Source organism: Antechinus flavipes, chromosome 1 (assembly GCF_016432865.1).
Source record: "Antechinus flavipes isolate AdamAnt ecotype Samford, QLD, Australia chromosome 1, AdamAnt_v2, whole genome shotgun sequence".
NCBI lineage: Eukaryota > Metazoa > Chordata > Mammalia > Dasyuromorphia > Dasyuridae > Antechinus > Antechinus flavipes.
The window spans coordinates 293,086,369-293,112,881 of NC_067398.1; the positions used below are offsets into that span (position 1 = coordinate 293,086,369).

The 26,513-nt window shown below is 34.5% G+C and overlaps 1 protein-coding gene across 1 annotated transcript in view; it reads right to left on the reverse strand.

Annotated features, from left to right (window-relative positions):
- Positions 1–26,513, reverse strand: part of SVEP1 (sushi, von Willebrand factor type A, EGF and pentraxin domain containing 1) — a 362,611-nt gene that overhangs the window by 255,806 nt on the left and 80,292 nt on the right. Inside the window, exon 3 of the mRNA XM_051962558.1 lies at positions 24,611–24,787. Coding sequence (XP_051818518.1) covers positions 24,611–24,787 — 177 coding nt within the window. The remainder of the gene's footprint in view (positions 1–24,610; positions 24,788–26,513) is intronic.

Genomic DNA, 26,513 nt, shown 5'->3' on the forward strand with positions numbered 1-26,513 from the left:
TATTCCACATAAATATTTGTTGGATGGAGAGGGAAAAGAGAAAAAGGAGTATATAAAGCGTGCATTCTCTCTCTCTCTCTCTCTCTCTTTCTCTCTCTCTCTGTGTGTGTGTGTGTGTGTGTGTGTGTGTGTGTGATGAGAAGTGTCAAATAAACTCACAAAAGGAATCTACATTTCTTTTTTTTTTCCAGAGATAATTAATTAATAACATAAAGAGTAACTCAGCTGGATACATTTGGGAAGTCAAGAGGATGGCAATCTTATTGAAGAGGACTAGTTCAGAGTAAAGGAGATGGAGATGCTGGTGTAGAAAACTTATTTTGGAGTAAAGGAGGTTGCTTTCAAAATGATAACCTGAAGACCCAGATTTCAAATTCATATCTTACTATGATTGTTCATAGTAAATGAACTAAAAAAATTGCAAGCTCTAAAAATATTTTTATGTTATCCGAATAACACCTACTGAGTCCTATAAACTCCAAGAAAAATGTAACTTCTTTTATATGTCATTTTTCATTAAAATAAAAGTTACATTATTTTTGGTGGCAAACAATTTCTGTGGAGAAAACCCTTGGATATATTTCATAAATCTTAACCCAAAAAGCCTGTGGGTGAATTTTGAAACTTTGTAGCAAATCCCTATGTCTCATTTTTCTCTCTTTAAAAATTTACAGTTTGAACTTTTATTTTTACCTTATAAGTCTTTAAAATGATCACATCAATTGCTGTTTTAATCTCTAGCATGTGAGAGAAAAGACATTAGTGGTAATCAACTAAATGTATACCAGAACAGAGAATATCAGTTAAAAGATACAGTTAACAAACACATGAGATTCATTATTAGGCGTTAGAACGAAACAAAATGTAATCAAATCTACCTTCAAGGTATTTCCTTATTATTTTGGGATTTGGCAAAAGAACATGTTTATAGCAGAGTGAAACAAATTACTTTGAAGAGGGGGAAAGAGGAATATTTATTGTTAAAAGACAGAAGTCCTGGATTCAAATACTGTATCTGATACTACTTGATTACTGTCTTGGGTCTCCATTTCCTACCCTATAAAAACGATGAGGTTTGACTATATGACTCCTGTGCCAGCTGATTTTGAAAGAAAACAAGGATTCTGAGTGACACAAGTAAGATGGAGTGGATTCCAGGTTTTGGGTATAGCTTATATAAGTGTATAGAAGAAATAAATCATAAGATTTCTAGTTCCTTTTGGTTTATATTTTCAAGTTAATAGAGAGCCACTGAAAGAGTTTTAGGCAGAGAAGTGGCAGTTTCATATAAGGGGTTTTGAAGAAGGGGAAAGCAGGGAGACCAACCAATTACTGTAAGATATTTAAAACAAGTGAAGTAACAAGTGTTATAGGTAACTAGGTAGCACAGTAAGAGTATTGGGAAGACATGAATTCAAATCTAGCTTTTTGTTCCTAGGCAAGTCACTTAACCCTGTTTGCCTCAGTTTCCTCATCTATAAAATGAGTTAAGAGAAGGAAATGGTAAGCCATTCCATTATCTTTGCCAAGAAAACCCCAAAGGGATCATGAAGAGTTGAACATAGCTGAATAGCAACTAAAGGGTTAAAGAGATGAACTAAAATGTTAACCATATGAGTATAGAAGCAAGATTTTTTATGAATATGATCCAATAACACTGGCCTTATTTTTCCTAGCACATGACACTCTCTCTCAAATACCAGTTTAGTGCATATTCAGTTGCTTTCTCCCATGCTTGTAATTTTTTCCTTCATCTTTACCTTCTTATTTTCCTTCATCTTTCAGCTAAAGCTCCATCTTCTTTAGGAAGTCTTCCTCATGCCCTTTAATGCCAGTGCCTTCCCTTTGGAGTTATCTCCAATTTATCTGGCATAGATTTTACCCAAGCATTGCTATTTGTATATTGTTTCTCTGTTATGGGCCAGAACTTGAAACAAGGTGCTAAATCAGTGGAATTGATAAAGACAATGATGATTTAGCATGGTGCTTAACAGTTCTCTAGTTCAGTACATGTACTTAGTACTTACTATAATTCTACAAGATTCACACCTTTTTTTTTTTTTTTTTTTTTTTTTTTAAGATTCACACCTTTGATAAGAGACCATATAAGTTCGAACAAGCTCAGCCAGAATCAGAACAAGGAAAGACCAGAGAAGTGATGGCAGGCTGTCCTGCTTCACTTCTCTACTGAAACCAAGATCCAGAAGGCCTCCAGAAAAACTAGCTGAGCCCCAAGGAAAGGAAACAAGAGTTGAAAAGAGACAATAAAGGATTTGGACCTTAATTCCTGGCTGTACTTGTAGTGATTAATGAACTGAAAGGAAGGCTGCCTTCAGAGACCCCCAAAAAACCCCAACAAGAGAAAATTAAATTTTAGAGAAGAATATTACATTTTGGCATCTGAACGTGGGACAGACATGATCCTAATTTCAGTGGAAAAGTCTCTGATCCTGATTTCAGTGGAAAAGTGTCCTCAATCCAGAAATTAGAGTGAGTACAAAAATAGACAAGGAAACTTTGTTAAGGGCTAAAGTAGTATTTTATCTAAAATGGGACAGATGTTTAGAAAAAGCCTTCTTTTCCAATTCAAGGAAAATGTGTAGAGAGTACTGTCAGACTTATAAAAAGCCAAGGTTTGATTATAATTTGGGAGCAGATCACTGAACTTTTAGAAATTGTACAGTACATATCTCCTTGGTTTTCTATGGAAAAACAATTGGATCTAGAGGAATGGAAATTAGTAGGACAGCAACTATGCCAATTCTACAATGAAAATGGACCTGACTCAGCTTCCAAAGATATACTTTATACATATAATTTAATACAACTGGCTTTAGGAAATTATATAAGTTATAGAATAAGGAAAAAGAAGAAAGAGCAAGAGAGGGAGGATCCAAATAAGCTAGGTGAAAAGGATGAAGAATTATACAAGAATGGAGTTAAGTACAAATCTGAGTGTGCTACTTCACAGCAGGAGCATTCCCCATTCCCTGACCTACCTCCCTCAATTATTAACCTTTCATGGGTGGAGGGAGAAGGAGAAGGGGAAGAGGCAGTGACACAATCAGCACCACCTATCAAGCAGCTTATGACAAGATTACAAAAAGCACTGGTTAAGGCAAAAAAAAAAAAAAAATAAGGACAGGATGTATCTGATTTAATAAATGCATACCCCGTGAATGAAGAGCTTGACTCTTCAGGTCAATAAAGGAAAAGATAAACTCTTTTTGATCTGGAAAAAAGTAAGGATTTGAAAAAGGGTTGTACTCTTTATAGGGCTACATCATCTTATGTTAAGATGTTACTAGAGAGTTTGGCTTATGAAATTTTAATCCCCAGTGATTGGAAATCCATAGCAAAGACATGGTTAGAACAAAAGTTGTTGTGGCTTTCAGAGTATCATGAATTATGTAGGATTCAAGCCCTATGCAATAAGCAAACTGAAGTTAATGTACAAATCACCTTTGACCAACTAGCAGATGAAGGTCAGCATGCAGAAAATTCAGCACAGATTAATTACCCCAAAGGAGCGTATGAATAAATCGCTACTATTGCTATAAAAGCTTGGGGTTCCCTCCCAGGGAAAGATCAAGGGGAAGCCTTCACAAAAATAGAGCAAGGTCCCAATGAACCCTTTGGGCATTTTGTGGAATGTTTGCAAACAGCTGTCACAAGAACCACTGGAGAAAATGCAGTTACAGAAATAATGATCAGACAACTGGCTAAGGAAAATGCTAATAAGGTTTGCAGAAGAATTATATGGGGACTACAGAAAGATGCTCCTTTAGAACTGAAAGGAAGGCTGCCTCCAGAGACCTCCAAAAAACCCCAACAAGAGAAAATTACATTTTAGAGAAGAATATTACATTTCTTCCTTTAAATGGTGAGCTCCCTGAAAACAGACTCTTTTCATTTCTCTTTGAATCCTGAGAACTTAACATAGTGCCTCGCAAATAGGAAGTGCATCATCTTGTTGTTGCTAGAGGTGAATCCAACAAGATTTACCAATTGTTAGAGAAGAGTTGTAGAAGGATATGATGGAATCAATCTGGATGACTGGGAGGAAAATAGCATCCACAAGAGAAATTAGGAATCTTGAAAGAAGGGCAAGTTTCTGTGATTGATTCCATTTTGAATTTGAAATATGAATGAAGCATGGAGAAGTGTCCAGCAGGCAGTTGATATTCATAGAATTAGTACTTAGAAGAGAGATTAGGGCCAGAGGTACAAAACTGGGAATCATTAGCATAGAGATAATTGAACTGTAGAAAGGAGATGATGAAGAGAAAGAAAAGAAAACTGTCTAGGATAGACTGTTCAAATCTGTTGAAAAATAGATGATAAACCAGCCAATGCCATGGAGAATATTCAGACAACAGGTGATAAACCAGAAGAGAACAATGTCACAGAAACTAAGAGAAGAGAGAATAATTAGGAAGGTGGTGGTAAGCAATGTGAAAAGCTGCAGAAAGGTTAAGGGTAATGATGAATAAGAAAAGATGATTGGATCTAGAAGTTAAAGTCACTTTAAAAAGTGATACCTTAACAAAGCAGTTTCAGAGCCTGGAAAAATTTACACGAACTGATATTAAATGAAGAGAGCAAAACTAAGAGAACATTGTACATAGTAACAATGAGATAATGTGATGATTACCTATGATAGACTCACAATGTAGTGATTCAAGGCAATTCCAATAGACTTGGATTGGAAAGTGCCAGCTATATACAGAGAGAGAACTGCGAAAACTGAATGTAGCTCAAAGAATACTGTTTTTAACCTTTCTTTGATATTGTTTGCTTGCTTGTTTTTTCTTTCTTATATTCTTTTTTCCCTTTTGATTTGATTGTTCTTGTGCAGCATGACAAATATGGAAATAAGTTTAGAAGAATGGCATGTGTTTAAATTATATTGAATTGCTTTCTGTCTTAAGAGAGGAAAGGGGAAAGAGGGAGAAAAATTTAGGACACAAGGTTTTGCAAAGGTGAATACTGAAAACTATCTTTTCATTTATTTGGAAAAATAAAATATTATTAAAAACAAAACAAAAAAGAAAGCAGTTTCAGTAGAGTGTGGCTTTGGAAAAATTCTTGGTGTTGAATAGCAAGGGATAATTTGCACATCATTTGCTTTAGCAGAGAATTTACTAAAACTGCTTATTCATATTTCCACAGTATGAAATAATTTCATCTCAGCCATACCGTGTTGGCAAAGTACACCCCAAAAGAAAGTGAACTATATCAACAGAAACTTACATATTCTTAGATCACTAAGATTCATTGTTCTTTTTCGGTCATATCTGACCCTTTGTGACCCTTTATGAGATTTTCTTGGTAAAAGATACTGAAGTGGTTTGCCACTTCTTCTCCAAAATGGTTTATGGTATAGAGATTAAGTGACTTACCCAGGTCAAACAGTTAGGAAATGTCTAGTTAGATTTGAATTCAAGTCTTCTTGACTTCAGGCCCAGTACTCCATCCACTGACTACCTAACTACCTCATTAAAATTTATAGACTTAACAATTTTGCTATGCTGTGTTGTTTCCTTAATGTCAGAAAGACTTCAGTGTCTTCCTAAAGCAAATAAATTATGAAATATCTACATGACTAGAATCATGAGACTGTATATAAATTGAGCTGTTTATCTTAACCAGCCATTTTAACTTATTACTTTATCAAGTCGATGCATAATCTATTAAATGAATAATAACTAATTCTGAAGAGAGAGAAAAAGAACATTTCCCTACCTAAAGGTAGATTCCTCTACTTCAGGGACTATAATCATACCTTAAATTTACTGACAGATTTGGTTGACAGATATAAAATTGCCCATTGTTAGAAACTAAAGTTTTGTTACTAAAGCCATAAGGCATTTGAAAGATTACATTGTCTAATTTTATTTAACAGAAGAGGAAATTGAGTTTCAAGAATAAGGCTAAGATTAAAGCCAATGCCTGCTAACTCTTTATCTCATGGCCTTTATTTTATACCACAGGAGAAGGATAACCAGAAGGGCTGTAACAAGAAGATTAGAGACAGTGCTATCCAAGAAAGGCTAGATTGAAGAAACTGAAAAATAATTGGCCTAAATACGAGCAAAGAGCTGCCATTGAGTATGTAAAAGACCTTTATAGAAGGAGGATTGGTTTGTTCTGCTTGACTTCAAAGAGCATAGCTAGTAATAAGTGAAAATTGAAGAGAGGTAGATGTAAGAGGTAGGAAAAAAGACTTCCTAAAAATTAAAACTATTTAAAAGTGGAAGGGGGGGGCTTCATGAGGTACTAAGTCCCTTTTCACTGGAATTATTCACTCAGAGAGCAAACAACAGTTTTTTCGGTCATATCTGACTCTTTGTGACCCTTTCTGAGATTTTCTCATAATATCATATTGGTATCATAATGATGATTTCCTTTGAGGTATAAGTTGAACTAAAATGCTTCCTTCCAATGATGTCCCTTCCAATTATGAGAGTCTGTGATTTTAAAAAAAATACAAAAAAACAAAATTTAACAAGTCAAAATGGTCTCCAGAGGTTTTAAAGTTCATCCTGAATGGAAAAAAGCAGATTTCAGAGAGAGGAAGATTTCTCTTTTCTTGTTCCATTTCCCTCAAAACTCAGGTAAGGCAGATTATCTTTGTGTTTCTCCCCCCCCCAAAAAAAAAAATTATCGACCAACTCCTTATAGAAACCAGCATTCCAACGGGGAGGGCTTCTAAATATTTCAGCAAATTTTGGTTTCATTTCTTCAGAGGGAGTTTTTGCTCAATCTTACCTAACTCTTTTATATGTATAAACTACTTTGTTGTGCTTACTGGGATTTCTATGTCTCAAAGGTAGATTGCATATTTTTTAACACCTTGTAAAGCTGGCACAATAAAGAGGGAAATTTGAAGGTACTGAAACAAACTTTTCATGATATTTTATAGTGTTCTGGGATCTCTTCCCTTATCCAGCAGAATAAGTAGCATAAATAGTGTCTGTGGGAAATGATATTTGATGATGTGTGGAACTGGTGACTGGGGAAAAGTGAAGACAAAAAAAGATAGTGCAGAGCCATCAAGAGGGGAAGATAACAGAGAGAAAGCAGAATAGGACTATGAAGGATTTGTGATCTTTTTCCTGGGGGGACAGATAATAGTAAAAGATGGTAACTGCTATAGTAGTGCCCAAGGGAGTTGTGGAAAAGAGAGAGAAAAAAAGTTCTTCCTCCCATTGCTTCTCTTTTTTCAATGGTCACAAAACATGATAGAACTTAAAGATATGAAGGCACATTTTATTTTTAATTCTCACATTTGGGATTCTAAATTACTTTGGTGATTTCATTATCTTTAGGGGTAATGGCTGTTTCTTTCATAGTCTCCTGTTTGTTTTCTTCATTCATTTAAAAAAATTTTCCCTCTGAAATATTATCTTCATGCTTACAAGCAGAGTCAGTCTCAGTATGTTGAGAAAGGGTGGGAGGTAATGTTTGTATATCACCCTAGATTTCCAAGGTGGGAACTACAAGGCTAAAAAAAGTAAGACAAAACATTAGACTTACTTGAGTCCTTCATGTCTTGAAAGTTTCTGACAAAATACTTTTATTTTGAAATTGTAATCAATTATAATTGGGACAACCAGACATCTATCAGGTCCACATGATAGTGGGTCAGGAGTTCTTTACAGTTGGATAATGAGATCTTCACACTTTTAGCAACAACCACCATATTTTCTAAACCCCAAATGAGGGTCCATAGTCTGACAAAGGATAATCTTTCTTTCTAGTTTTATCAAAAGCAATATTTTTTTTGTCTTGAAATTAGGACCATCTTGGAAGATCCAGGATGACTCATCATCATAGCCATCTCTGCATAGACATGCATCATTCCTGATTTAGGAATCCAGACATTTCATTCTCCTTCTATCCTCCTGATTCAAAATAGAAAATTTTCTAAGTATGTGATAGACTGGATCTAGAGTCAGAAGACTCTAGGTTTCAAAACTAATCCTCCAAACTCTCCCACACATACTAACTACCTATGGGACATTGGATAAATGTCCTTAATTTATCTGAACCTTAGTTTTCTTATTTATAAAATGAGATGGATTAAGATTTCTTCCAGCTCTAGACTTATGATCCTTATGTCAAGTAATGATAAAATATTGTAATATATTTCAAAACTCAACAAGTTATTTGTATGTGGGGGGGGGAGGGAGAGAAGTGGAGTTGTAGGATGTTTTAGGAATTGTTTTAGATTCTTGACAATCAGTCTGATATAGCTTTTCCTAAATGTAAACACAGGACAAACATCTAAGAGTTAAAGGAAGTTCATTTGTAATGAATGAAGCAATCTAACAGAAAAAATGGACAATTTCTGATCTTACTCTTTTCTTAGGAATCACTGAGTTCATTGTGTATCATTTCACAAAATTCTGCTCTCTAGAGAGGAACAGAAGAGCATAAATGTTTCTTCATTCATGCACCTGCATTTTAACACCTGGCATCTCATAAGAAGTCTGTTTCCAATGCCTTTGAGTCATAATCTGGCACATTCTATTTAGCATCACAGATGCTTATGACTGAAGCCAACCAATAAAATTCTACAGCCTCAATTTCCATTGTAATTTTATTGATGTGCATGGGCATATACACATGTAATTATTATTTTCTAGAACATTATGTTACTGACTGGTTTCTATTACCAAATTAAGTGTTGAATAGAATTAGAGTTTTGTCCTGAGGTGCAAGATATTTAGATGGTACAAATAATACTGTTCTGAGCATATTTTTCCAACTCTCTGGTTCTACCCTCAATATAAGATAGTGATAGCAGTTTTTATCTTCCTTTCACAACTTAGAAATCTCATCTTGTCCAAAAATCCCTTCCCTCCCCTGAGATTGTTGAAATTCAGGTATCTTAGTCCTAAATCCTAAACCTGTCACTTTCCCTAGGTAGAAAAAAAAATGTTCATTATAGCTCTATTGCAGAAATATGATGAGTAGTAGACTTGAATCTGAGAAAGCCTCAACTCTATCCCTTAGTGGCTACATGATCCCTGACTACATCAATGAACCCTTCTGAATCTCAGCTCTCTCACTGTAAAATGAGGATAATCATATTTGTACTACACCTACCAGGGATTTTAAGAGGCACTTTGTGAACCATTATGCCTGTTATAAATGTTAGTAATTAATATTATTAATAGGACCAGGAAATTATCCAAGTAGTGGCTGTGAATTCATTTTTGAATCTGATAGTTTTTTCTCTATGATCTCACAATTCAATTGTGGTCATTCAGCTAGCATTTAGCAAGCAACAATTATATCAAGTGCAAGAAGCATCAGGTCACCATCATTTTAAAGTATAAGGTATTCAAGAAAGAACAAAACAGTCCTTCCTACAAGAAGCAAACATTCTAACAGAAGACTCCATCTATAAATAACTAAATATCTCTGTTGACAGGACGCAACAAGATACTTAACTGTCAATGATGATCTTGATACATTTTTAGGCTTGTAATTAAGAATATTACAGTTTTCTCTTCTGATTCCTCTATTACAGTGGATGAGAATTGTATCATGCAAGACATTGTCAAAAATTCCATGAAGTATATATCTGTATTCAACAGATCTTAATAATGCTGCAAGGCATTTATCCCTAACAAATGAGAGTATTTCTATCAAATTCTTCATTGTATCTTCTTTCTTTGCTAGAATTTTCATCTATGTAATGCTTCCTAACTCTAGGTATCCCCCACTATGCTCTTCCTAGGCCCTCTTTCTTCTTTTTTATTTCCTCTTTTAATTGATCTTATCAATTACTATTTGTTTTATTATGTACTCTGTATAATAACTCTCAAATCTATGTAGCCAGCCCTGGTCTCTCTCCTTAGCTGGAATAATAGTTGTTTGTCTGTTGTCTTCACATTAGGATACGAGCTCCTTGTCAGGAGGGACCATATTTGTGCCCTTCTTTGTGTAATTCAGGATTCAAGTCTGGGCACTTGTCTAAAACTCATAATGTAGTAGTATAGACTAATTAGAAATCCATGCACACAAACCTTAGTGGGTCCCTAACCAATTATCTATAATTTTTTTTAATACTTTGTTGACTCCCTATTATATTTCCTGTGGTGGCTATTTCAATTTTTTTCTATCTGCTTCTAGCCTGCCAGTTTACTCTTTACTCCAGACTCAGCAAATCATCCTTTTTACATTTCTCAAAAGATCAAAGTTAATCTTTGTAATCTCAAATTTTCTGTTTTCATTTATTATAACCTCTTTTTATCCTGTCTGAGAAAATGTCCATTTTTTTTCCAAGGGATAATGTGATGACTGCATTAGCACCCAGGATACTTAGAATCAGGTGGAGTCAGGAGAAGCAAAAGTCTTCTTTTATTTTTTGTGGATGTGAGAGGAATAGCGACACGAATCCGAATCTGGCCAGGAGTCACTCTGGCTTTCTCACTCTTCCCTTTTCACCCCCTTCTCATCTCTCTATACACCAATAGATGGAGCCCACCCAGAATAGTGGGAAGGGCCATTTTCCAAGAAAATGCTAATAGAGTATTGTCCAATTGATAATTAGCCTTAAGTGCTTGCTTCTCCGAACCTCAGTGCATCTGTTCAGTTTCAGCCCATTACAGGAAAACTATTTTAATTTCATCTTTTGGAGCTTTACCCTGCTAAAACTTTCTTTGCCTTGTATCTTCAGTCTTGTTCATTCTATTGGCACCTTCAATTTTCTTTATGAACAAAATTAGGTCTTATCTGAAAAGAAGCCAAACAACCCTTCCCTTAACCTTCCTTGACTTTCCAACTACCTTTTTAATTTCTCTCATTTACAATTCACTCTACTTCCTCACCACCATTTAACTCATTTCCTTACAACTTGGTTTCTTTCTCCATTCTATAGAACTGTTTTCTCAGTTCTATAGATCTATATATCTCAGATTGATGTCCTAGTCAAAAGAAAGAATTGGATATAGAATCCTTGACTGAAATATTTGACATTATTGACCAATTCACTCCTTGAAATTCTCTCTTCCTCTTGATCATGACACCATATTATCTGCATTCGCCTGTTTTTCTAATTTTTTTTATCTATTCATTTCTTTCCTCTACCTAACCTTCCAAAGTTTTTTTTTGTCTTTTCCTCTCTTAATACTATATTTCTTGGTCATCTAAATAGTTTCAGTTGTAACTTCCATGTGGAATTCATGCATTTAGTCCTGACATCTTCCAAAACCTAATCCCACATTTCCAGTTGTATGACAAATAAGTACATAATTGAATCATAGAATTTCACATTTGAAGGGATTTCAAAGGCCCAAGCCAATCCAAACGTGAAAAAAAATTCCCTTTGTAACATTCTTCACAAGTGGCCATTTGGCCTCTGTTCAAAAGTCTTCTAATGAGGAGAAAACCAGCTTTACCTGAAGTAATTTATTTAATTTTTGATGGCTTTGATAATTAAGAATTTTTTTTTTCTTTATTCAATCTTAACTTGCTGCTTTACAATTTGAACCCATTTATCCTATTTTTGCCTTTGAGGCCAAGCAGAACAGATTTAATATCTCTTCCATGTATTATCCCTTTAAATTTTTAAAGTGATTACAATCCTCTTTATACACTATTCTCTTTTATACACTAAATGTCCTCAAAAAAGTGCGGATGATTCCCCGATAGTCATATAAATCAATCCTGAAACTCTTTACTAATCATCACTATCTGGTCTATTCTCTGAAGGTATTTTAGCTTATCAATGATTCTAAGAAGTAAATTTTATGTATATATAAAGACCAAGGCAAAGACAGTGGGATGATATTCTATGGTAATTAAAGCTAAGCATGACAAAAATCAAACTCATCTCCCATTAATTTTTTACCAGTGTTATCACTGATACTCTCAGTCACTCAAGCTTGAAAGATTATCATTTCAATAATTTCCCTTAGTCCCCCTACAACTTGAAATCAAGTCACTTAGTCCTCTTGGTATTTCCTTTCTAATGCTCACATTACTTTTTCCTTTTCCATTCTCATTGCCACTAAATCTAGTTGAGGCTCTCATAACTCCTCACCAGGACTATTATAATAGTCTAACTATTGTTAGCTTAAATACCTCCAGATTTCTATTTAATCTATTCTACACAAGAATGCTAGATAAATCAAATTGCTGTTTTCACCATGTCACTCACGTGCTCAGAAAATTTTAATGTCTCCCCATTGCCTACAGAATACAGCATACGTTCCTTAGCTTAAAATACTATTAAGAACAAACATCTGACCTTAACTTCTCTTTCCAACTTTATCTCCCATAATTTGTACTTTTGTTTCCCATTCCCTGACTATACTGTAATTTCTGTCTGAAATCTTCCCCATCTTAATCATCAAAATTCTACTCATATTTCAAGACACAATTCAAATTCTATTTCTTCCATTATTCAGTCTTTTCTGAAGTCTTCCTTCAGGACAAAGCAGTAGCTCTCTTTCATCTGAACTTTGATTACATTTTTTTCTTATTAACTTAATGACTTTGTTCCATTGTAAGATTGTTAAGGGTAATCTTGTATTTTTCAAAGCAACGGTGCTTTGTATGTTGTCTGTACTTAATACTTGTTGAATGAATAAATGAATGCATTTAAATTAATTCCTTTTGTAAAGTGTTAGAATTAAGTCTGCATGAAATTTCTGTGATGAAAAGTGTGAGTGCTGTGTGACTCTCATCAGATTATCTGTGTGGTCTAGGCGAAGACACTTTGTGGTCCTCCAATTACGCTTACAAAACTCCTCTTTTCCACATTCCCATGCCATAAGAAGTTTGGGTTGGCTTTTGCATGATATCTGGGAATTTTTTATAGGAAAATCAAAATGCAAGCATTTGACCTTGGCATTAGCTTTGTTTTTCAATACTTTTAAATCCCACTTTTTATTATCCCTTCTTTAATTTGGAGGGGGTGTGGTACATAAGACTGGGAAGTGAGCAGATTATTCCCAGTTCTACTACTGGCTAACTTTTTTCAAGTCACTCCATGAGTGGGTGAACCAAGTTTCATGAAACCACAGAATCCCTGACTTGAAAGGAGGCTCAAAGGTCATCTAGTCTACCCTTTTCTGAAACAGAATTCCTGTCTCTATAGCATTAGCACAGTATGAAAGAGAATAATTGCAACCAAACTTACTAAAGTCTTGCAAAAGTTACATGAGGTAATAATGGAGAAGCCTAAAAGGACACCACCATTACAAAGTATAGTGAAGGGAAAGGGAAGAAATTATTCATTCATGTCCAAATAATAACAACTCAATTTTATATAGCACTTTGTATTTTGTAGTACTTTTATAACAATTCAGTAAGATAGTGAAAATGCTATTAATTCCATTTGACAGATGAGGAAATAGGTTCAGAAAAGTTGTGATTGCACATGGTTGCTCATGGTTACACAATAACAATCAAAGTCAGGATTAAAACTGAGATTTTTCTGATTTCAACAATATTGCTTCCACTATATTCTTATTTTTAATAGACTTCTGCTTCCCTGCCTAACTCCTTTTCTCCCTCTCTTTACTTCCTGCTATCTAAACTCCATGTGTTTTAGATAATTTTTAGCTTTTTCTAATCATTGCTTTCCCATTGTATTTTTAAAAAACTACTTCTCTTTGTCTTGTTTTTCATTCTTATTTTTGAAAACTTTATAGCTTCTGGTATATTTTCTTCCAAAAAGATGTGTCACTTTGAGAAGTTCAAAATCTTTCTTTTTGTATGCTCATGTATTTTTCTTCTATTAAATTTTTCAAAGAGGAGGAAAGACATTTCTAAAATAAAATAAGATAATAATCATCTGAGTAAATATTAAAATTATTCCTGTGTCACCTTTCTCAATACAAAGAACTGTCTCTTTAAAGTACTTCTCCAAATGAACTGACTCAAATTTATAAAAAATCAAGCCATTCTCCAATTGATAAATGGTCAAAGGATATGAACAGACAATTTTCAGATGAAGAAATTGAAACTATTGCCACTCACATGAAAGAGTGTTCCAAATCACTATTGATCAGAGAAATGCAAATTAAGACAACTCTGAGATATCACTACACACCTGTCAGATTGGCTAAGATGACAGGAAAAAATAATGATGAATGTTGGAGGGGATGCGGGAAAACGGGGACACTGATGCATTGCTGGTGGAGTTGTGAACGAATCCAGCCATTCTGGAGAGCGATCTGGAATTATGCCCAAAAAGTTATCAAACTGTGCATACCCTTTGATCCAGCAGTGTTTCTATTGGGCTTATACCCCAAAGAGATACTAAAAAAGGGAAGGGGACCTGTATGTGCCAAAATGTTTGTAGCAGCCCTGTTTGTAGTGGCTAGAAACTGGAAAATGAATGGATGCCCATCAATTGGAGAATGGCTGGGTAAATTGTGGTATATGAATGTTATGGAATATTATTGCTCTGTAAGGAATGACCAGCAGGATGAATACAGAGAGGCTTGGAGAGACCTACATGGACTGATGCTAAGTGAGATGAGCAGAACCAGGAGATCATTATACACTTTGACAACGATATTGTATGAGGATGTATTCTGATGGAAGTGGATTTCTCTGACAAAGAGACTTAACTGAGTTTCATTGGAGAAATGATGGACAGAAACAGCTACACCCAAAGAAGGAATACTGGGAAATGAATGTGAACTATTTGCATTTTTGATTTTCTTCCCGAGTTATTTTTACCTTCTGAATCCAGTTCTCCCTGTGCAACAGGAGAACGGTTCGGTTCTGCAAATATGTATTGTATCTAGGATATACTGCAACATGTTTAGCATATATAGGACTGCTTGCCATCCTGGGGCAGGGGGGAGGAGGGAGGGAGGGGAAAAAAAGAAACATAAGTGATTGCAAGGGATAATGTCGTGTAGAAATTGTCCTGGCATGGATTCTGTCAATGCGAAGTTATTATTAAATAAAATAAAATTAAAAAAAAAAAAAAGTACTTCTCCAAATTCTAAAAAAAATAGTTACGCTTATTTAGAATTCTGAGATTGTTGTTCATTTTGAATGTTATAAACCTATAGTATACTAGAGGGGCATGGATACCAGAAAAAGATTTATATGACAAATGTAATTTATCATGCTACAGAACAAGGATGAGAATTTGTTTACTAATAAGCTAAAATGGGGCTATTCTAAGAGAGAAGCCAAGGTTTGGACTCAGAAAGATAAGAAAAGAAGTAAAAAGGCAGATTCTAGAACTATATCAGCTAAGCTTGAAACTAGAAGTGGTAAATATTCATTTCCTATGGAAGAATGAAACTAGATGAGTAGAAAAACAATTTGGAAGCAGAGAATCAGAAATAAATCAGTGCATTAACTGGTTTGGCTGATAATTCTGTCTCCTGAGGTGTTTGGCAAGCACAAAGTAAATTAAACTCTCTTAATGATGAAAATATCTGTCGAATACAGAAACTCTATTCATTAAAGAACTTTTATGTACAGTTTCTGAGACAGAAAGAGAAAACTGAAGTTTATAGTTCCATCACTGCAGTTTATTCTGAACACATGGGTTATTCATGTTCTGTCCACCAGATTTCCATATGTCCATTCACCTTCATAAATTCCAAGTACATTGTGGTAAGATGTGATCAGATTTATCCATAGATTGTGATTTTTTTTAAATAATCATGTACTTGCTGTAATATAAGTATTTGTATTATTTTTTTAAAGTCATTGTTATGTAAGTGGTTATGTTTAAGATTAAAGAAATAATTAACAAAGGGAAGACACTAGAATTAAAAGGGTTGGAAGGACCTTTCTATAAAAGATGAGATTTTAGATGGGATTAAAAGGAAGTCAGGGAAGCTAATAGGAACAGATGAAAAGACAAAAGATTCTAGGCATGGGGAGAAAAAAATCCAGAGTGGGGAGACTTGTTCGCGGAGCAGTCAGGAGGCCAATATCACTGCACTGAAGAGTCCATGTTGGGGAATAAATAATAAGGCTGGAAAGGTAGAAGGGACTGGGTTATGAAGGGCTTTGAAGATCAAACATGAGTATTTTTTATTTGATCCTGGAGGTGATAGGAAACCACTGGAGATTACTGACTAGGGGAGTGATATAATCAGATCCATCCTTTAAAACACTTCCTCTATCGGTTGAATGGAAATGTATTGGAGTGGGAAGACATAAGGCAGGCAGACACACAAGCGGGTTCTTGCAATAATGAAGGTGTGATGTGACAAGGTTCTGTACTGGAATCATGGAAACAGCAAAAAAGAGAAAAATTTGGGAGATTTTACAAAGATGAAATTGAAAAGATTTGGCCACAATTTGGGTATGGGGAGTGAAGGATAGTGAGGAATTCAGGATGATTCCCCAGTTGACTTCCAGGATAATTCCTTTGTAAATAAGGCAAGCTTGGCAGGTATCCTCAATGCTGTATAGCAGGTCAAGATTTCATTTAAATTTTAAAATTATTTCAGAAGCCACTAAACAGATGTTTCATAATAATCTGACCTGACCCTGGAATGGTCATAACACCAAGGTGATTTATAAAAATGACTTGCCTGTAATTTTGTTTCTTTCCTTTTTAAACAGACACAGTATTGGCATTTGGAGTTCTTAAAATCATTATGAAAGGCAACTTGATGTTGTAGTTAGAAAAGGCAGGTAAATCAGGAAATCTAAGATTGAAGACCTCCCCCAGACTTATGAGTACTGGCTATGGGACCCTCAGTAAATCTCTTACCTCTCAGTGCCAGTACTCCACTTATGTTTAACTCTATGTTAAAAAGTTATATTAAAAAAAGTATGTTAGTTAAAAAGCAGGTACCAGTCTACATGGAGTGCAGGAGATTTCTCTCAAGTGTCTCCTTATACTATAGAAATCACAGGGATAGCTAGAAGGCACAATTAATAGAGCAGTGGTCTGGAAGTCAGGAGGACTTAAGTTCAAATCCAGTCTCAGATATAATACTAGGAAGTATTAACTTACTAGCTGTGTGACAGTAGGCAATTCACTTAACCCCAATTTCCTTACCAAAACAAAACCAAAAGAATGAAATTACAGGTTCGTTAGGTATTTTTTTAAACTCAACATTAGTAGGATTTTTAAAATGTTTATTATTAATGAAAAGTTGTGTGGAAGATGGGGCAAAAAAGAAAGAAAATGTCTTTTTTTTCTAGGATGTATGCAATTGAAAGAGAGGCAGGCTGGTTATAGAGTAAGAAGGAGAGGCAAGAGGTACTCTGAGATTTTAAAAGTACAAGGGAAAGGAGGCCTCCATGAATTAGTTATATTCTCTTGTTGTTCAATTGTTTTAGTCATGTCTGACTCTTTATGACCCTTTTTGGTTTTTTTTGGCAGAGATACTGGAATACTTTGCCGTTTCCTTCTCTAGCTCATTTGTCAGACAAGAAAACTGAGACAAAAAGAGGTAAATGATTTGCTCAGGGTCACACAATTAAGAAGTGTCTGAGGCCAGATTTGAACTCTGGAGGATGAGTCTATCTACTGTATCACTTCGCTGCTAAAGAATTATGGGAAAAGATAAAAAATATTACAGAATGAGAAGGTATCGTTGAAGGGAATACTCATACAAACGGGTTAAAGGATTTTCCAAAGACTCTATTATAATTCTTGATGCCAATATCCTAAAGGACTGATTCTGGACCACCTTAATTTCTTTCAGGTTTTGACCCAGTGCCAATCATTCAATAAGCACTTATTCAGGGTATGCTGTGTATAAAACACTTGTTGATTCTGTTGTTAGGAACCTTATATTGTAGCTTAAGAAGAAAACATGTTTACTTTAAATAGAGTGAAGAGAGGCTAGCCAAATATGTGCTGTCGCAGATTAAGTCTTTGCTTTTACATTCTATTCCCTCCCCAGATTTACTAAGAGCATCTGATAATGAGGTGGGATAAAGAATGGAGGTGTAAAAGGAGACTTTGCTGTTAGGAGCAGGAATTAGACAGAATCCTTCATTTTGGGGATTTAAGAATGTTAGATACATTATTAAAACCACCTGTAAAAAATACAGATGACTGATATTGGGAGGGATGTGATTCCTCAAACAGAAAGATTTAAAGATTTAGTTCAGTTCTGCAAAAATGCCAGAAGGAATCAATGAAATAAAGATAACAGATATTTCAAATCTATGATGAATTTGAATATGGTATATGTGATCCATCTGACATCTAGTTGTCCACACAATGGAAAATTAAAAGCATTAATCATTAGATCCCACTATTTATCAGGCTTTATATTCCCTTGATATATGTCCCGTTTTGACATCAGTGTCAAACTGCCAGCAACATTCCTCTACATTATATGAAGACAAATAGTCAATGCATTCTGCAAATTCTTTTATTTTACAAATCTAAAATTATGTTCAGCTGGGGAATTTTTCTTTAAGTTGAATTCTGTTTAAGAAAATAAGATCTCTTCATGTTATTGGTATTCCATTTAAGAATGTATGTCACTTTTTGATCTTTTTTCTCTAATAACCTGATAGAATGCTTGAGTGAGAATTCATACAAAAAATACCCTAAATTTCAGAATATTTCTCAGTGTTTATTACATTTATTGAGACCCATAGTCAATTAATATACACATACTTTTAAATACTTCAGACAACCTAATTTTTTTACTTGTCCTTTTGCCACTGAAGAGGTTCATATCCCATTCACACATTAAAAAATGTCTTGGCATGAGTTTCTGTGGCTCCCCAAAATCAGGTGGTCGGTTTGATGACTAGTCTGTGTAAAGTCATCTAGATTGTTCCTTTGATAAAGTCCCTTATTGAGCTTGTATTCAAAGCCATTCTAGCTAGGTAGAACCTTCCAGTTTTCTTTCATAGGCAAGACTTCAAGAACCCATGCCTGTCATCGTGCCATCACAGTAAAGGAAATAGACTTCAGTCCTTTAAAGTTCTATAACTTCACTGGTATAGGCACTTTCTTGCATAAATGCTATCATAAAAGAGGGAAAATGACCCACATGTGCAAAATGATTGTAGCAGCTCTTTTTATAGTGACAAGGAACTGGAAATTGAGTGGATGCCTATCAATTGGGGAATGGATGAATAAGTTATGGTACATGAATGTAATGGAATATTATTGATCTATAAGAAATGATGAGCAGACTGATTTAAAAAAAAAGCTGGGAAAGACTTATATAAGTGAAATGAGTAGAAACATCTTTTCAAGAATGCAATAATTCAAGGCAATTCCAATAGACTTGGGATAGAAAATATCATCTACATTCAGAAAGAGAATTATGGATACTGAATGTGAATTGAAGTATAGTATTTTCACTTTTCTGTTTGTTTTCTCTCTCTCTTTTTTTTTTAGTTTTAATCTGATTTTCTTGGGCAACATGAAAAATATGGAAATATGTTTAAAAGAACTGCACATAAATAATCTGTATCAAATTACTTGCTTTCTTGGGGAGGGAGAGAGAAAAATTTGGACCTCAAAGTATTACAAAAACAAATGCTGAAACTATCTTTACATGTATTTGGGGGAAAATACTATTGAAAAATTTAAAAAAAATAGATGCAGACCATCATGACCCCTTGCTTTAGGCATGACTCTAATCTTACCACCTGCTTAGTTCAGGTTCAATGTTGGAAGGACATGATGTACGGTAGGTCACTAATCATTTAACAAAGGAGGAGGTTATTTTGTCCTGACACAGGAAGAACGCAGGGCACGCTTAGTTTCTCTTTATATCTACTTTTCTCCAATACCCAGAAATGCATCTGGTGAGTAAATCTTTAGGATAAAGCAACTTTCAGGTACCCAACCTAATCTCAGAATCATCAACTATATCTTGAGGGGGACCCTTCATATTTTCAGGCCAGGAAACTGTGGCAAGAAAATTGGAGCCACTCAGATTTTATGTATAGAGGAAGCTGCATCAGGGAAGTCAAAGAAGTTGTGTCAGTATCCAGCCCTATCATACTCCTGAGTACTTCCTATATAGGAAGTACTATAGATAGTCTATAGTATAAGTCTATAGTCTATACTCTGTAGATAGTCTATAGACTATAGATGATAATCTATAGATAGACTTCCCATAGTTAACAAACTGAAGACCCCCTCTGAATCCAGCTAAGCTGGTCCTTGGAAAAAAGACACAACTGTTCTCTGGCTTAGTCGTAGAAATTATATATATCAAATACACACATATAGTGTATAGAGTGCAGGATATGAAGTTGGGGAGTTCTGAGTTTAAGTTCTGCCTCAGAAATTTACTAGCTGTGTATTCGCATGCAAATCACTTACTATCTCTCAGACTCCATTTCTTCTGTCAAATGGGTTAATAACATCTACTTTACAAGGTTGTTGTAAGGATGAAATGAATTTATAAATTATCTATAATATGTAAATATTTATATTATTAGAATTTGCAAAGCATTACATATATGGAGTATGTGTATATATATTTATATAGACATATAAATATACATGCACATATAGACACATAAATATTGGTGATATATTTAGATTAATGAGCAATGGGATATATATTTTCTTTGAGTCTAAACCTGTAATTAAATTGATGTAAGTAAATTCTCCTTAGCAATGCAGATCAACAACTATTCTGCAAATTATAATCCAGAAGAGTTGTTTGGAGAACATGTAGTTAAGTGACTTGACCAAGGTGACTTATAGAGTAAGAAGGAGAGACAAGACAATAGTACTCTGAGATTTTAAAAGTACAAGGGAAAGGAGGCTTCCATGAATTAGTTATATTCTCTTGTTGTTCAATTGTTTTAGTCATGTCTGACTCTTTATGACCCTTTTTGGGTTTTTTTTGGCAGAGATACTGGAATACTTTGCCGTCTTCTTCTCTAGCTCATTTGTTAGACAAGAAAATTGAGATAAAAAGGTAAATGATTTGCTCAGGGTCACACAAGAAGTGTCTGAGGCCAGATTTGAACTCAGGAGGATGAGTCTATCTTCCTGATTCCAAAATGTATATATGTTTATCCACAAATAGATATACACACATATACATATATAAATAGATGCATATGTATATATAAATATAATCACTTACCCACAAAATGCTTGTATGTAAGGTTATATATAGAGATGTATATATTAATATGCAAATAGCATATCTTCATTTGTAATATATATGAACTCATCTATTTATATATTAGCCAATATCTTAATTTCTATAGTCATGTTAATTTAATGTCTTTCTCACTGATGCAGAAGTCCCTGTTATAGGGCAGTAAGTCTTTGAATTACTAGTAATTCAAAAATTCAAAAAAAGAAAAGGTCCAGTTTGACCTTTTCTAATTATTTACTATTCCAGGCTCATGGAAATGAAATTAATCACTATCACCAACTATCTTCAGAATACCAACTAAATCCACATTATGTCCTCTTGGGGGAAGCCCATAGCAACTGCAAAAGCTTTGGATATTAATACTTTATTTCTCTTGCTATATGCAATTATCCTTTTGGTATGTCTTCACTATATTTGTCTGTCTCAGTTTAGTATGTTGCACATTTATTTCATTATCTATCATGTAGCTAAAACCAACCAATAAGTTTGGACATAGAATAAACGATAACAATACTGTACTTGCCTACATTTTCAGTGATGATTTCCTTGTCTAATTGATTCAATGGGACAAAATTAATTTCTTACTATAATTCTTTTATCCATTATGTCACATGATTTTCAGAAAGAAGAGAGCAGAAGTGGACTTGTAACATTTCTTAATATAAAAGTTAACAAACCAATGAAATCAAAGCAAAACAAAACAAAATTTTAAAAAAGCGTATCTCTTTAGAAGTATATGTTCTCTTGTTTTATCTTAATAACTTCAACATGTTGGAAGAACTTTTCATTAGATGGTCTGGTTTAAGAAAACTCTGGATTCTTTTTCTGTCCCTGATGGTGTGAGTTTTGCTGTGATAAGTCAAATATACCTCTATTATTGGGAATAACAAGAAGTGATAGATGAGTTAGATTCATGTCGAAATAAATACTGTTCCTCATATTAAGGATTTTTTTGTGGAATAGTGAGTATATTTTAAGTATCTATTGAAGATATTTTGTGGTCTAAAGTTATTTATAAAGCCAATGAAACATTATTATAAAGGCACTTTTTTTTATGGATTATCTATTATATAGACCAAGATACTGGACATTATAGAAACAGGGAAGCTTATTGCAATAGGAAAAGAATGCGGGTCCTATTCTTCAACTTGCTAACTATATGAAACTGAGTAACAATCCACCTTTCTTGGACTCAGTTTTCTGATCTGTAAAATAGGGGAACAACATGGTGTAATGGGTATAATATAGGACTAGAAATCAAGAAACTTATGTTCTAGTTCCAGTTATTGAACAGAGCGGCTATGTGACCTTTGCTTTCCTGGACCTCTCTGTCTATGGCTGTTTTGGAACCAATATTTGTACAAATGGGGATGAACATTAAGAGTTATAGTTCCTCTGAGTGCAAGAGAAAATTATTAATCCTACCTTAAGAACAATAATATTTGATGATAATGAATAAAATTTGTTAAGGAGTCCACAACACCTATATAATATAAAATTCTTTGAGATTCATGTAGATGTGAGGAGAATTGTAGAGAATTTATTTTTGCAATCATACTACACTGTGTAATTTGTAAATACTGAGCCAGGAGCAAGAAAAATTTGAGAATCAATAATTTAGATCTATTACTCTCTTTTTTGTGTTTCTGAGAACAAAAAGGGTTTGGAATCAAAAAATAAGAAGGATTGGAAACCTTTCTTTTTATTTTGACTTTTAAAGCCCAGGAGAAATCAACAATAATATAACTTCGGAAAGATCACAATGAGTGAGTGGATGATCCAATACCATTTTTTCTATGGTATCCAATGTCACTTGTACTTAGATTCTTTAAAAAAAACAACAGCAAAATGGACATTTATGTTAAGGGAACTGCATCTAATTCGGAGCCTTATGTGCATTATGATAAAAAGATGCAATACAGATTAAAGCAGAAAACCACAGATGTAAGCAGAGGGACAGGATAACGACATATCTCAGTATGGTTGGCTTTTTAGCTCCATCCATCTCTCCACTGAGCACAAGACAAAAACCTATCCATCACCATTCTCAGCACTACTGCTACTTTTTGCCTACAACAGAGAGGAAAGGCAGCAATGAATGTCTAGTGCAACTGCTGGAAGTGGGTGTGGGAATCTCCTCAGACCACAGAAATCAGGGTGGCCCTGGGGGAGGACAGACATTGTGTGACTGAGTCTGCTTGCTTGCCAGCCAGCTGCACCAAAGTGACTTACTGGCAGAAAGAAACAACCCAGTTTAAGACCACACTAGAACCAGACATACTGACTACAGCAAAAGTTTAAAAAAAAAATAAAAAGAGCCTCTGCCTTGGGTTTGTTGGGGGAATTTGGAGAGAACTGAGATAAATAGGAAAGTGTGGGAGGCTATGTGATGAAGGGAGAGGCTAGGAAATTTACTTTGATGGCCCAAAAGGCCTTAGGCTATTTTAAAAAATACCTTAACTAAGAGAGTCTCCTGGAAAGAGAGAGTATAGAGCCTGGGAAGGGATGACTTCTGGGTGGAAATGAAAAGCAGTGCCAAAGAGAAAAAGATTTTCATAGGTGGGAAAGGAGCAGGGACACAAAGGGAAAAAAGAAAAATCAGGAGAATAAGAATAACAACCAAGAAAAGGAAAGTGCTTCAAGGGGAGGAAAGGATCAAGAAAATGTCAGCATAGAAAAGGGAAGAGACAAAAGGAAGTCTTTATTGCGGGATCATAGAGAAGATCTTCTAGGTCATCTAATTCAAGCCCAATCATCTTACAGATTGAAAATGGGGGCCAAAGAGACAAATTGACCAAGGAGAGAAAGAGAAATGATCCATCCAAGTAAAGAGAGAAAAAAATGAAATTTCTCAAATGCAGAGGTTGATTTTCTGCCAATTGTCAAAACAAAGATTGTTCATATTTCAAATATGAGATAAACAGTAAACACCATGTGTTACAGTAGAAAGAAAAGTCACTTGCTCTGAATGCTCCCAACTAATGTTTGCTTACAAGAAAAAAAATATCTTTTCAAAATAGCAAATCATAATTAACCATCAACCAACTTGTAACTGTAACTCCTGATTGGTTGTGAATTGCTCAAAGTCACACAGTCAGGTATATCTTCTAGAAAGAGAGGCTAGTTCTTAGTCTGCAACACAAAATTGCTTCTCATGAGTTATAAGAATTGTAAATTGTTGACTTAATCTTACTGCCATCATCTATGAGTTAAAAATGGGAATAAGGAAAACAAAGGAACCATGAAGCCACCTTAATATGATGATAAATGCCTAACTTTTGAATGGCAATGAGAAGGGATACTAGAACAATCCCAGAAATTATAAAAGATCTTGGGTCTACAAGGCCAATTATGCATAGAAGCTGAAGCAATCAATTGACCCACCTAGACACATGAGAGCAGTCAGTCAAATGTTTAACAAGCACCTACTATACAGCATGCACTGTGCTAAACACTAGATTTACAAAGAAAGGCAAAAGATAACCCCTGCTGTCTAAAGTGAATGAGTAATCTGAATTTGAACTAGTTATACAGTTTAACTGGCAACTGACCTGTGCATTCATGCTGCAGTCCTTTTCCAAAATAGCCCTTTTCACAAATGCATTCAAACTGCCCAGTATGGATGCCACACTTGCAACTTGCCATTATGTCACAGCAATCCTTGCCCGCCTCACAGAGATAGGAACAGTGAGATATATCTTCTTGAATATAATTCCCAGAAGGCAGATCTGTCAACAATAAATATCAGAAAACAATAGATGATAAGCCACTAATTAAATATCATCATATCCACTTTCAAAATAAAAACAAAATTCCAATCCCCTGCTTTTTATAGGTGAAGAACATTTCTGTTCTTATTAATTCTCTCTGATTATTTATTTTTCCATACCAAAATGTAGGTCATTTCCACATATTTTAGTCTGGAAGAATATTTTAATAAGTGAAATTATTTTAGTCTGGGACCTCATAAGGAAGTTTCCCGATGTGGCTAATGTTGGAGGCCATATCTGCATGGGCTCAGCACCAGTATTGTATCATTGTCCCAACATTTGGTCAATTAGCACTGCACCAGCTGCTCTAGATCGCATTCAAATCAGAATTGAAATCAAGCTCCTGACTACAGGGAAGGAGTTCTAAGTTCCTGCCTAAAGACCTGACTGATATTCCTAGCAGGAAAAACCATGAATAAATTCAGTTTGAAAATCAAAAGTCTTGTTTGCTGTTGAATAGTAAAATAATTATAAATAGTAAATAAAAAAATAAATAATAGTGAAATAATAGTGAAGAAATTAGTCAGATCCTGTGTTTTTAGTATAGAAAAGCATTGGCCCTGCTTCTGAATAAAATTTGGGAATTCAAATATTTTGTCATTTACTTGTAGGTATTAATAAAGTCATCTTAGTTAAATTCAGTTCTTGAATCTTTACCTTATTTCTTTAAATATAAAATAATAAGCTGAACCATTTATATTTTAAATATATATTGACTTTATTATTAATTTTTTCTCAACCAGTGAAAATATACTTTCTCTCCTTCATATCCCCAATATCCCATTTGTTTTTAAAAAGGAAAATAAATCCCCTGTTACAAACATTTATAGAAAAGGAAAACAAATGTCCAAATTGGTCCTCCAAAAGCTTCTGACCACAGGGAAGCAGTCTTGAGATTATAACTTTCTTTTGTGTACAGTGTCAGATTTTTTATTTATTTTATGTATTTATTATATGTGTAGTGAGGGTGGGAATCTCTTTCTCTGTCTCTGATTCTATATACTATTACCAGAGGTCACACTCAGCTGTCTCCACCCTGCTTGTTAAAAGGCTACCACATATGTGACTAATCTTTCTTCAGACAGTCAATGACTTGTTAAAAGGTAATGAGAATTAAATAAAGACATGTGAATCCCTTGTTACACTTGCTTAAGACCTTAATATTTATTTTCCTATGACTTTTCCCTTATATTTTGAGAAGGCTGGGAGAGAATGCAATTTGATCACCTGAACAACCACCTTCCCTAACCCAGGTCACTTATAATTTAAGCCCCGTTGGGTATAGTTTTAATTCTCCTTAATCTACTCTCTATAACTCTATATGAAACTTTTTTAGTTATTGGTATTCATTATATTTATAATCTTATCATACAATGAAATTGTGCTGTCAGACCAAATTATATTCAATGATTCCCAAGTGATTGGACATAAGAATTTTTCTAGGATTTGATATTTTTAATAAAACCTCTGGGTATTTTCTTTTAACAAAATTGTTAGTTTAACCTTCTTAGTGGGAGATCACTGGGCCAAAGAGAATGGCTAGTTTTATAATCCTTAATAGCACATCACCAGATTGCATTCTACAATTAAGTGGCTTCATCTACAACTACACTAAGAAACTAATAGAAAGTTCTTGCTTCTTTGCAATCATGCCAATGAAAAATGTTGTCTTTTGTTAATCTTA